We start from the raw sequence: 13,089 nt of genomic DNA, 5'->3' as shown, positions 1-13,089 counted from the left end.
GTTGCTGGTACAGCACTGTGCTTGGTCTTGTTATTTGCACTGGAGTGCTGCCATTTGGGGATATATATATATATATATATATATATATATATATATATATATATATATATATATACAAAATGAATGTGTGGCGCCACCTGTGCGTCCCTAACTAACGTAAATAATGTAGGCAATGTCCCCCTACTTATTATATGGGGTGTCAGCCAATCCTCAAAGTCCAAGTAATGGTGAGTTACTTAAAAGAAGAAATGTGTTCAATAGATGAAGATGCGGCGACTATTGCTCTTAAAAGGTAAAATAAACAGTATTGTAGCCTGCCCTAATCAGAGCGTGGTATACCAATGTTTAAAAATAGACCTAGAACCTTTCTGAATAAATTAATGGGTATGTGTAGTAATTAATTGAAGGTAATCACTGAGTATGAGTAAAAAAAAATTTTTTTACATTTATTAATACAGTATAAAAAGGACAATGATGCAGTAAAAGAAAGGGGGGGGGGGGGGGAATCCGTAAAAACAAAGCAATTTCTATCCTAAATGGACTATTTAAGAATACAATGAAGAGACAAATCTAAAAAATATATATAAAAAGTATATAAAAAGTATATCAAGGTGCAAAAAAATAAGTAAGGTGCTTATCTTTTAAATGAGGCAGGAGGGCTAGAGTGTCCCAACGCGTTTCGTCCTTCTGACTTTATCAAGGGATGCAAGTAGACTGAGACCTGATCTGTATTTATACTAGTGTAGCTCCTGCTTCCATTATGACATCACTTCCTGTCATCTTAAATTAATTTATATCAATCACGGTTTCCAGACCTAATCTATAGGGGGAAGGCAGCTCATGCTGTAGAACGCTAATATCGCTACTTAATTATGCATAAAACTGGTTAAAAAACATATTACGAATTCATATACAGTTAATAACATTATGTGTGCGGTACTTCCGCCACACATCCGGTGTCCGTTCCGGGCTATTGCGCATGCGTGCGCGTTTATGTCCTTCTCTTCTAATAGCCGGTTTTCCAGGCTAGCAAGGAATCTTTCAAACACCCGATTTCGCGCTACTGCGCATGCGCCCGCTTCTTCGTGTATGTCAATTCAGACGCTCTAGTGCTCAGACTGCCGTCTGCATCAGGGAGTGGTGTAGTTCTTCCCCTTTGTTTTCTTATAGCGGCGGCCATTTTTCCGAAGACTGTGGTTCTTTTTAAGAGTTTATAAGTTGCGGTGGCCATTTTACATGGGATTTTCTCGTTTGGCAATATGAAATACAGAAAAAGAACACGTAAATAGACTTATAAATACAGACTATTAATTTTTACAATTTTTACAACGGAAGCTGCTGCACTTCGTTTTTTTAGGAGATGATTAAATATTTGGTGGCAGAGTTAGATTTACACATAACCAACGAATAAATCACCAACTGTATCAGTGTTGACATAATAGAGTGGTTAGTGCAATTAAGTGACAGGTGTAGTAATAACCAGTGTGTATTTATTCTATAATTATTACAATGGTGGTAGGTAGATAGTGCTATGGTGTGAGACTGATTGCATAAAGGGCAATTGTGTAAAGGACCAGGTATCTGTGATGTGCAATTTTTTAGTGAAGAATAAAAAAATACTGCTAACAATTTGATGTACTACAATACTTTATTAGTGACCAGATTGTGTTCAAAACCTCTCTTAGAGACCGCATTAAATTATTGTTTATATAGAGACATTTGACCAAAGTTTTCATCGCATCAGCTACAGCACTGAGTCTTCCCAGGAGGTCTCCCATCCCAGTACTAATCCAGCCCAGCACTGCTTAGCTTCCAAGATCGGACGGAGTTGGGCGTATGCCAGAATAGTGGTATGGCTGTAGATGCGTGAGTAGGTCAAGTCTGAAGATGTCCAAATCCATGGTTCATAAGAGAGGCCATGTTAAAATGCTTGTGCTTATTTACATAATAATTTAATAAATTAGGTGGTGAAGGTGGTAGGGAAAATAAATATGACCTTATAAAAACGGGGCAATTTCATAACTTTCATTAAAACCATCTGGATGCATTGTTTTGAGCTCAAAAATCCAGAACATCTCTCTTTGTGAAAGTTTGTTCGCCAGGTCACCTCCTCGAGGGCCCAGTTTGACGTGTTCTATCGCCTTAAACGTGAGTCCTTCAGGGTTGGCATCATGATGGGTTAGAAAATGTTTGTAAATCGCGTGACTGTCCAGTTTATTTTTTATGTTTCTGCTGTGTTCTTGTATGCGCAGTTTTAGTATTCGTTTAGTTTTCCCGACGTATTTGAGGTGACAAGGGCATTCCAACAGGTAGATCACTGAGGATGTGTTGCAATTTGTGAAGTCTTTGATTAGGTACTCTTTACTACTGTCTGAGTTGGTGAAATTTTTTCTGTTTGGGTGCACGTGCTTACAGATGTTGCATTTTCCACATTTGTAAGCTCCCTTGCATTTCGGTCCAATCGGATTGTGATTCTGTTTTGATGTAAGGAGACTGGGTGCTAAGATATCCTTTAGGTTTCTGGATTTTTTGAAGATGAGTTCAGGGCGCTGAGGGAGTATTTCTTTTAGTACTGGATCCATTAGCAAGATGTTCCAGTGTTCATTCAGAGATTTCCTTATTAACGGCTATATATATATATGATACACATTACTAATATTGTTTTTCTTTACTGCAGTAGTTGAGGCCTCTCCTGTCTTAAAATGGGTGGATGAAAATCCCGCCCCCCTCAAAAAAAAAAAACATAATAATAAAACCCCCCAAAAAACACAACAGATATCTAGAGAGAGAGAGAGAGAGAGAGTCAGAGAGAGAGAGACAGAGTGAGAGAGAGAGACAGAGTGAGAGAGACAGAGTTAGAGAGAGACAGAGTGAGAGAGACAGAGTGAGAGAGAGACAGAGTGAGAGAGAGACAGAGTGAGAGAGAGACAGAGTGAGAGACAGACAGACAGAGAGACAGACAGACAGAGAGACAGACAGACAGAGACATACAGAGGAAGACAGAGAGAGAGAGACAGAGTGAGAGAGAGACAGAGTGAGAGAGAGAGACAGACAGAGAGAGAGACAGACAGACAGAGAGACAGACAGACAGACAGACAGACAGACAGAGAGAGAGAGAGAGAGAGAGAGAGACAGAGGAAGACAGAGAGAGAGGCAGAGAGAGAGAGATACTTGACAGGGCAGCACTTACTGGATCAGGAAAGTAACTGCCGAGGTGCTCAGTAATTAGCAATGTAGCCTTCTAGTTTCCAGCAGCACTCCCACGGACTTGCACCAGCGTTAAGTTCTGTGTCCGAGTGATATATTGTGCAAGTCCGTGGGAGTGCTGCTGGAAACTAGAAGTTCTGTAGTTCATACGTGTGTATATATGTATACATTTAGCAGCAAGTTCTTGTGTGGTGCCCCAAGGGTTAATACCCGGGACGTTAGGGGTTAACAGATCCCCGCAGCTTCGCGCCCAAACGAGTAGGACGGCAGGAGGAGGGGACAAGTGAGCAGTGGAGATAAAGTGAGGGGGAGGGGAGCAGAGAGAGGTAGGACTCACGTGGAGGCAGCAGCACACGCTGGACGGAGAGTAACGGGAGGAAGAAGAAGGGAGACCCGACAGCGGCACCGCAGATCCAGCGTGACGGGACTGAAGCCAGCCGCAGCAGTGAGACAGCGCGTCAGGAGCCCTGCGACGCGTCACTGCACAAGCGCCGACGAGGAAGAGAGACGGAGGCCACGTGGGACCAGGGGGAGAGAGACCGCACCGCCAGCCGCAGCAGCGCCGAGTGAGAGACTGCTACCCCCGCTACCCCAGCCAGTGGTCGGAGAGCCGGAGGAACCGCTGAGTGGGGCAACGCTGCGCCTGCAGCGCCCCCACTAGTGAGTCCCGGTGAAGAGGGGGAAGACCCAGCCGAGACCCCCGCAGGGAGCTGAGACGCTGAGCGTGACGGGCGGGAGCCCGCAACTTGTTCCCGAAACCAGGTACCCCCTTCTGACCACCCAGGCCACAGCCACCCTTACCCCGGTGCTGCCACCCACCAACGCACTGACCAACACTTGCTCACCACTGCCCAGCCCTCACTAATCATTGCCCGGCACTTACCAACCACTGCCCAGCCAGGCTACCCGGCACTTCTCCCCTGGATAGAGGGAAGAGACAGCTCACTAAGATAAAGACCCTCACTGTCCACTTGCTGTGAACTTAGGGGTACCTGGGATATCTAGGCAGATCCCAAAGGACCCGGACCCCCCTGTGGAGTCCCTACTCCCATCCTGACTCACTTTCCTTCCCCCCAACGTTAACATTTGGCTTATTTGAACATAAGAGAGGGAACAGTGCCATCTTGTGGCCACCCTTGCAAGTTGCATGCTAACTGTAGAAAAGGGATACCTCTCCAGGATTCATCGTACCCCTTAGTCTTTGGAACTCTCTGGGACACTGATATTCTTTCAGGGACTCAACCCCAGGACGGACTGAGATATTACAGGCCACCTCGTTGCAGGTGACCCTCGGGGAAGGGAATTGCATTGATACGAGTTATGTGATTTGATAAATGTTGATTGTCACTTTTATGTATTGCGAAGTTTAGTTGTAAGGTGAAGTGTATAGCGCACTTTTAAGTTAATAGTACGGACGCGGTGTGGCGATATATTAATCACATTAAAGCGGGGGTGTTTCGCCCTAAAACCACACCGGCCGGTATTCGTAACTTAAGAAGTGCCTGGGGTCAGTCCGGACTTAGGGAAGTAGGCCTACCCCGAATTAATACTGTTGCCAATACTGCCGGCCAGGTTGGAGTTAACTGATACTGTGTACTTATGTTCAGTTGGTGTTCAGTAATAACTGCTAATTGACTTATCATTGTTGTGTACTGCCGTGTCTTTAAGTCTGCACTATTGATGATAGGGAGGGTCAGTGGATAACGTTTATCTTCAACCTCCTAATAAACCTGAGTTAACCCAGCAGCAAGTGTCCCTTTCATTGAAAAGCCACCTCTTGCCCGCCCGAGGAACAAGACTCGACGAACCTGAGTGCCCAGAAGACACGAGGTAAGAAGACTCATCTTTCCCCTACACCCCGGCGCACCACATCTCTTTTGGCGTCACACAGAACAGGATCCGGGTACATCAAGAGAGCGGCAACTCGGTGAAAGATGGAGCAACCACAGGGCGGAGACGTGGTACAACAAGCAAACCCGCAAGACCAAGAGCAACAGGAGGCCCAAGACATAACACCGCCCGCGGCCATAACCCTGCCATACTATTTCGGGGCCCCGTGGCTCCCGACCTACAGCGGAGATGACGATCAGCTGCCAAAAACCTCGTTCGCAGACTTCAAGCACAACCTCGAATCCACATATCGGATGTACCGGCCTAGCGAGCAGCAGAAAGTGGAAATCCTCATGGGACAACTAACGGGGTCGGCACGCAGAGAAGTGGCTTCATGGCCGTTGGCAGAAAGAAAAAGTGCCCCGGACATGCTGAAGAAAATCTTCACCACCTTTGAAACCACAACCATCCCTGAGCTCAAGATGAAGTTGTATGCTCGCAAGCAGCGGCCAAATGAGTCTCTACGGGACTATGCCCTGAGTCTGCAGGAAACACTAAAGGCCATCATGGCAGTGGACCCGCAGGAAGTGCGGAATGCAGACGACGCCCTAACGATCCAATTCGTCAAAGGAGCATCCCAAGAAAACGTTAGGATCCAACTGCGACTGCTGAAGTCTCAAATGCCGGGCAAGACCTTCCGCGACTTTAAGACGGCTGCCCTCGCCATTGTCGGCAACCCCAAAGGAAGGGAGGAGGAATACCCGGAACTGATTGGCTTCAGGGAAGGGGCGAAACCAACAGGAGCCACCGCCAGCGGTACAGAAAAGGCGAAACAACCTCACGACTTGGCGGTACAGGGTGGCCAACAGCCCGACAAGGACGCAATGCAGACACTCCAGAAACAGATGGAGGGGTTAGCCGTAGGAATGGCAGAGATGCAGAGGGAAATGCGCCGAATGGCGAACTCGCCGGCACCGAACCAGTCAGAGCCAAGATGGAGAACCGAAAGGCAAAGTCCGGCCCGAAGCAGGTGGGAACCGCCCCGAGAGTATGGCCGGCAGCCTCCCGACCGGTTGGATGGGCAGGGACGCCCGACGTACTACCGAAGCCAGGAGGCCGGAAGCACGGAGAGGGACGGCAACCGGGACGAAGATTTAAACATCAACACCCCGAGGTCGAGGGCCGAACCTCGGGGAGCACGGGAAGCTTAGGTCCAGCCCCAGAAGATGGGCAGGCTTGCTGTGGCAGACAATACTATATAAGTGCGAGCGAACCACCTGCCACATCGGATCGTTACCCTTCAGCCCGCGTAAAGAACCAGGGAAGGGTGGTCTGGTTCCATGTACGACGGGGATACGGGTTTATCAATTGTGCTGATACAGAAAGGGATGTCTTCGTCCACTTCACAGCTATCCCAAAGAAGAATGCGAGAGATTTTTACAGAAGCCTCGAAGCCGGGGAGCTGGTGGAGTTCGACATCATCAGGGGAAGAAAGGGCCTCCGGGCAGCCGACGTCACTGGCCCTGGTGGCGTTCCAGTCAGAGGCACCCGATGTGCCACAAGAAGGGAGCGCCGTTGGAATTACCCGAGCCGCAGAAGTCATCCACGGTACTACCCCCCGCAGGATCCGCCCCAACGGAGTGGTGTGTACCCCGAAGGAACAGAAGATGGGGTAGGAAGAAGTAACGGGAAAGCGTACGGATGTAGCCAACAGAGTTCACGGGTTCAAGTACAAAGCGAACCAATGAAGAGGAAGCGGCCACATACCAAAGTGAACTCAAAAGGTGGACTGAACTCGAGCGCAGTGGAATCCATGTTAATAGTGGCGGGTGGCCAGACCGCGGAGCTCGACGGCGCCCCTCCAGCACCGGCCCATAGAAGTCAGCGTAGGCTCCGCCTAAGACAGGACCAGAAGCTAAAAGAAGCACCAAAGGATGGTGGGGATGAAGAGCCGAAGAGTGAAACGGTCCTCTCGCCTCCGCTGCCCACTGACCCTCTCGAGCTATTAATGACGATGGGCTGGTCCATTATGCCACGGCAGACCCAGCCTAGGCCGCCAGTTGAATTACGCACGGCCGAGGAGGTGGCCCCCGAGCCTGAGCTAAGGCGCTCCGAAAGGAGTACTCGGGGTACACTTCCCCGGCGGTACCAGGATTAGATATTTGCCTATAACCGGTTATGTATGTATTGTAAGCTGAAAAGCACTGTTATTGTTACTGTGGTGTTATGATGCGCGGGGACACGCATCCGAAAAAGCGAGGGTGAATGTGGTGCCCCAAGGGTTAATACCCGGGACGTTAGGGGTTAACAGATCCCCGCAGCTTCGCGCCCAAACGAGTAGGACGGCAGGAGGAGGGGACAAGTGAGCAGTGGAGATAAAGTGAGGGGGAGGGGGAGCAGAGAGAGGTAGGACTCACGTGGAGGCAGCAGCACACGCTGGACGGAGAGTAACGGGAGGAAGAAGAAGGGAGACCCGACAGCGGCACCGCAGATCCAGCGTGACGGGACTGAAGCCAGCCGCAGCAGTGAGACAGCGCGTCAGGAGCCCTGCGACGCGTCACTGCACAAGCGCCGACGAGGAAGAGAGACGGAGGCCACGTGGGACCAGGGGGAGAGAGACCGCACCGCCAGCCGCAGCAGCGCCGAGTGAGAGACTGCTACCCCCGCTACCCCAGCCAGTGGTCGGAGAGCCGGAGGAACCGCTGAGTGGGGCAACGCTGCGCCTGCAGCGCCCCCACTAGTGAGTCCCGGTGAAGAGGGGGAAGACCCAGCCGAGACCCCCGCAGGGAGCTGAGACGCTGAGCGTGACGGGCGGGAGCCCGCAACTTGTTCCCGAAACCAGGTACCCCCTTCTGACCACCCAGGCCACAGCCACCCTTACCCCGGTGCTGCCACCCACCAACGCACTGACCAACACTTGCTCACCACTGCCCAGCCCTCACTAATCATTGCCCGGCACTTACCAACCACTGCCCAGCCAGGCTACCCGGCACTTCTCCCCTGGATAGAGGGAAGAGACAGCTCACTAAGATAAAGACCCTCACTGTCCACTTGCTGTGAACTTAGGGGTACCTGGGATATCTAGGCAGATCCCAAAGGACCCGGACCCCCCTGTGGAGTCCCTACTCCCATCCTGACTCACTTTCCTTCCCCCCAACGTTAACATTTGGCTTATTTGAACATAAGAGAGGGAACAGTGCCATCTTGTGGCCACCCTTGCAAGTTGCATGCTAACTGTAGAAAAGGGATACCTCTCCAGGATTCATCGTACCCCTTAGTCTTTGGAACTCTCTGGGACACTGATATTCTTTCAGGGACTCAACCCCAGGACGGACTGAGATATTACAGGCCACCTCGTTGCAGGTGACCCTCGGGGAAGGGAATTGCATTGATACGAGTTATGTGATTTGATAAATGTTGATTGTCACTTTTATGTATTGCGAAGTTTAGTTGTAAGGTGAAGTGTATAGCGCACTTTTAAGTTAATAGTACGGACGCGGTGTGGCGATATATTAATCACATTAAAGCGGGGGTGTTTCGCCCTAAAACCACACCGGCCGGTATTCGTAACTTAAGAAGTGCCTGGGGTCAGTCCGGACTTAGGGAAGTAGGCCTACCCCGAATTAATACTGTTGCCAATACTGCCGGCCAGGTTGGAGTTAACTGATACTGTGTACTTATGTTCAGTTGGTGTTCAGTAATAACTGCTAATTGACTTATCATTGTTGTGTACTGCCGTGTCTTTAAGTCTGCACTATTGATGATAGGGAGGGTCAGTGGATAACGTTTATCTTCAACCTCCTAATAAACCTGAGTTAACCCAGCAGCAAGTGTCCCTTTCATTGAAAAGCCACCTCTTGCCCGCCCGAGGAACAAGACTCGACGAACCTGAGTGCCCAGAAGACACGAGGTAAGAAGACTCATCTTTCCCCTACACCCCGGCGCACCACACTTGCCTGGGCTCTGCCTCGGTCTGTTGCTGATCGTTGTAGGGGCTGTCTGTGTGGTGAAGCTGCACTGGCACTGCAGCAGCTACTTATTAATGGTACCAGCGTGGTAGGGTCCAAAACTGTGCGCCGCACAGGAAGAAAGTGTGTGGGCGGGCCGAGGTGTGGGAGGCAGCGCTGCAGCGCCGCGCAAACTCGTGCTGCAGGCAGCTTGGCTCAGTGGCATGATGAGCAGAGCCGCCGATGTCCTCATTGATCAAAGGCCTTTAGTAAGGAGCAGGCGGGTGCCCCATGCGATCAGTGCGCCGGTAGAAACAGCACTGCGTGCAAGCACGCGCGAAGGGGGGGGGGGCAGTCATTAGGAGGTGCCTGTGCACCCCCGGCACCCCCCGTGCGCACGCCTATGTCGGCACCTAAGAATGGTCGACATAGACAGAAGGTTGACACAAGCTTAAGGTTAAGGAGCTGCAAAATTCGGCTCCTGATTGGCCGCTAGCAGGGGCGTAACTATGCTGAGGCAGCCACCGCAGTGGCTTGGGGGAGCCAGGGTCTGCTGGGCGCCTTTAAAATACCCTGCCTGCCCATGTGAGTATAATGTTGCAGCTGCGTGTGGGACAGCGGCACCAGGTATCAGCGGCGGATGTGAAGTACAGAGAGCACGCGACGTGCTCTCTGTACTTCACATCCGCCGCTGATACCTGGTGCCACTGTCGGTGTCACACAGGCAGCAGATCAACAGCAGGGAGCGCGACGCCTCCCTGAGTCCCTGCTTCCTCAAATAAGTAACTTCCCGAGTAACGTGCGGGAGTAGCGGCCAGCGGCGCCATATAGCCACTACAATCTGCCCGTTTTGCGGCAGGCAGGGGCAAATTTAAGGGGGGGGGGTGGCAACTGTGGCAACAAGTCATTGCTGCAGCTGCCAAATACAGAGCAGCTGCAGCAGCATCGCTGGAAGCTGAGAAGCTCCGCATCCTCCCGCTCTGCAAGGTGCGTCCTTCTCCTTTCTTCCAGCATCTCTCCCAGAGCGGCAGCAGTGGCTTCTCCACAGAGACCGACAGCAGGATCCCACACAGTGAGGTGAGCGGGCACAGGGACAGTTGTGTGGCTGCAAGAGGGAGGGATTGAACGTGACTGTGATGAATACATTTTTTAATAATTAAATCTGGGGGGGGGGGGCGCAAGAGACTTTTTTGGCTGGGGGGGCGCAAAATTTCAAGCTACGCCACTGGCCGCAAGGCAGCCAATAGAATCATTCGGAGGAGAAGCGCTGAAGATTAACCTTCAGCGCTTCTCCTGTTCGCTGGTGTCAGCTTATCGATCTTATCTACGGCGAAGAGAAGAGGACGCGATCTACGCCTGAGGAGACCTGTGAGTAGAATTTCCTTCCACAGGTCCCCGATGGATTTCTGCGGACCCCTGGATCCCGGAGCCGGACCACGGAGACCCGAACCCAATATTTCAAATGTCCACTCGGCTAGAGGGGACACCAGGAGGGGAGTGCTCTGAGCTGCGCTCTGCTCCTCTCCCCATAGAAGCAGCTGCACCGCTCTCCATCTCTCCCTGCAGCAGCAGAGAAGGCTCACATAAAATTTACAGTAAGTGGCACTTTTGGGAGCATTGCTTAAGGGACGCTACAAGTGGCGGTATGTGGGGGCATTACGCATAATGTGTGGCTTAATGTGTAAGGGGCATTACGGTGTGCAGCATCATGTGTAAGGGGCATTACGGTGTGCAGCATCATGTGTAAGGGGCATTCTGTGTGCAGCATCATGTGTAAGGGACATTATGTGTGCAGCATCATGTGTAAGGGACATTATGTGTGCAGCATCATGTGTAATGGGTACTATGGTGTGCGGCATCATGTGTAATGGGTACTATGGTGTGCGGCATCATGTGTAATGGGTACTATGGTGTGCTGCATCATGTGTAATGGGTACTATGGTGTGCGGCATCATGTCTAATGGGTACTATGGTGCCATCAAGCAAGAACCCCCTAGCAATGAGCACGTAGGTAAGCAGCACTTATGTGGCAAATATGTAATGGGCATTACGGTTTGTTATATAGTATGTAATGGGCATCATGATGTGTGGCACAAAGTGTAATGGGCATTATGGTGTGTGGCCTTATGTGTAATTCGCATTACGGCGTGTGGCTTTATGTGTAATGGGTATTACGGAGTTTGCTAAAATGTGTAAAGGGCATTACTGTGTATGGGGTCCTGTGGAAACCCAGCTGAAGGGGGTGGCTATTGTCCCCTTTAGAGCAGAATGCAAGAAAAGTCCAATGGACATTTAGAATAGGAGATAGGAAGTGGGAACTGTTTCCACATAATAGGCAGTATCGGTGACTTATTGCTTTGAACAGACAGCAGTGACACTCCACAAGAGAAAATAAGATGTAACTGTCCCCAGAACACCGGCCAGGACTGGAATACCTTAGGACAGTAATTACTAAACTCTGTACTCAAGGCACCCTAAAAGTCCAGGTATTGAGAGTACCCATGCTTAAGAATAGGTGACTTAATTAGTACCCCAGTCAGTTTAATTATATGCACAAGTACAGATATCCTTAAAACCTGAACTATAAAAGGTGCGTTGATCATAGTTTGGGAATCCCTGCTGCAGATGTAAAGACAAGGCCTAGACTACCCAGCAACTAACCTACTCTATAATACCCCTTTCACATCATACAAATATCCTGGGGTGGACCCTGGGTTTTTTTTTGGGCCTTATTTGGATTCACTCTTAGAGGCAAATTCCTTCTCAAATGGACAAAACCATGTGCACTGCAGGTGGGGCAGATATAACATGTGCAGAGAGTTAGATTTGGGGGAGTTATTTTGTTTCTGTGCAGGGAAAATACTGACTGCTTTATTTCTACACTGCAATATAGATCTCAATTTGAAGAAAAACCGCACCCAAATCTAAATCTCATTATGGTGTGTGGCCTTATGTGTAATTGGCATTACGGCATGTGGCTTTATGTGTAATGGGTATTACGGAGTTTGCTAAAATGTGTAATGGGCATTACTGTGTATGGTCTAAACTGTAATACCACACCCCTTTTTGTGATGCCATGCCTCCTTCCCATGAGGCCACACCCCTTTTTGCCACGTGGCTGCGCCGCGCAAAGGTCCCCCTTCTATTATGTCTAGATCTGGGACCAGCCATTACCATAATTCTGGATTCGCCTATGCCTATATGGGATTGGGCGTATCCTCTTCTCCGTTTGTATGAAATAAAGTGTGGCCAAAATCGATAATCATCTGACTATACCACTCTCCAGTGGTGTGTACATAAGGAGAGAGATATGTGTGCCACGTGTGCTGTTCATCAAGGCTTGTCGGCCATTTTGTATGCTGTACACTGTATTGTCAGGACATAATTACCCATTTCCTTGTCTGCACCAAATAAGTGCTGGACTAGAAGTGTTCAGAAGAAGCCTGCTGTGTCTGTAAGGAGGATATTTATCAAAGATATGCTTACAATTGGTAATGGTAATGTATGGCGAGGGAGGCACCATACGAGGGTACTTGGTACACTAATTGAGGGTCCATGTCGACTGTTGTTGACCTAGGCACTAAAAATCGTAAAAAGTCATGTCGACTTTTTGCTTGTCTCAAACTTTAGTCCATGTCAACAATAGTGCATGTAGACCTTTTCACTGTCGACCAATAGTGGTTGACCTAATGACTGTTGACCTAGTTATTGTCGACCTAATAATACACTTTTTGACAAACAGCAATGCTAATATTGCATTGTGTTTATTATTTTAGCACAAACTTGTTAGGAAGATGCAAAATATCAGTCACTGTGAACTAGGGGCCTCACTGCAGCGCTTTGTGAAGTGGCCATTTTGTTTCCTGAGGTAACTTTTTGAATGGGCCGCAACCTTCTGTATGAACTCCCCAGGCATTTGTAACATTACTGAAATTACAGGATTTTAATGGCTATTTTAACCCCTTCCCGACATTTGACGTACATTTACGTCATGGTCGGGATGTACTTCCCGACACATGGCATAAATGTACGTCATGACTTCTAACTGTCACCGCGTCTATAGACGCGGTGACAGTTTGGAGATGTCTGCTGTCCCTGACAGCAG

At 49.5% G+C, this 13,089-nt stretch overlaps 1 protein-coding gene and 1 pseudogene across 1 annotated transcript; one reads left to right on the top strand and one right to left on the bottom strand.

Moving 5' to 3' along the window:
• Positions 1 to 1,741: 1,741 nt before the first annotated feature.
• Positions 1,742 to 1,864, bottom strand: LOC146006107 (5S ribosomal RNA; annotated as a pseudogene).
• A 1,536-nt stretch (positions 1,865 to 3,400) lies between these two features.
• LOC146080357 (uncharacterized) lies at positions 3,401 to 6,263 on the top strand. Its single transcript, XM_083187543.1, has 2 exons — positions 3,401 to 3,969; positions 4,895 to 6,263. The coding sequence occupies exon 2, from the start codon at positions 5,142 to 5,144 to the stop codon at positions 6,246 to 6,248; it is 1,107 nt and encodes a 368-aa protein (XP_083043669.1). The 5' UTR covers positions 3,401 to 3,969; positions 4,895 to 5,141; the 3' UTR covers positions 6,249 to 6,263.
• The last annotated feature ends 6,826 nt before the right edge of the window (positions 6,264 to 13,089 follow it).

This window comes from Crinia signifera, chromosome 5, assembly GCF_055691185.1.
Source record: "Crinia signifera chromosome 5, ASM5569118v1, whole genome shotgun sequence".
Classification (NCBI taxonomy): domain Eukaryota; kingdom Metazoa; phylum Chordata; class Amphibia; order Anura; family Myobatrachidae; genus Crinia; species Crinia signifera.
The sequence above is the reverse complement of the archived record's forward strand: the minus strand, read 5'-3'. Positions and strand labels throughout refer to the sequence as shown.

What these genes read in the sequence shown, in the direction of transcription:
- LOC146080357 (XM_083187543.1), top strand. Translation starts at nt 5,142, where the DNA reads ATGGAGCAACCACAGGGCGGAGACGTGGTACAACAAGCAAACCCGCAA.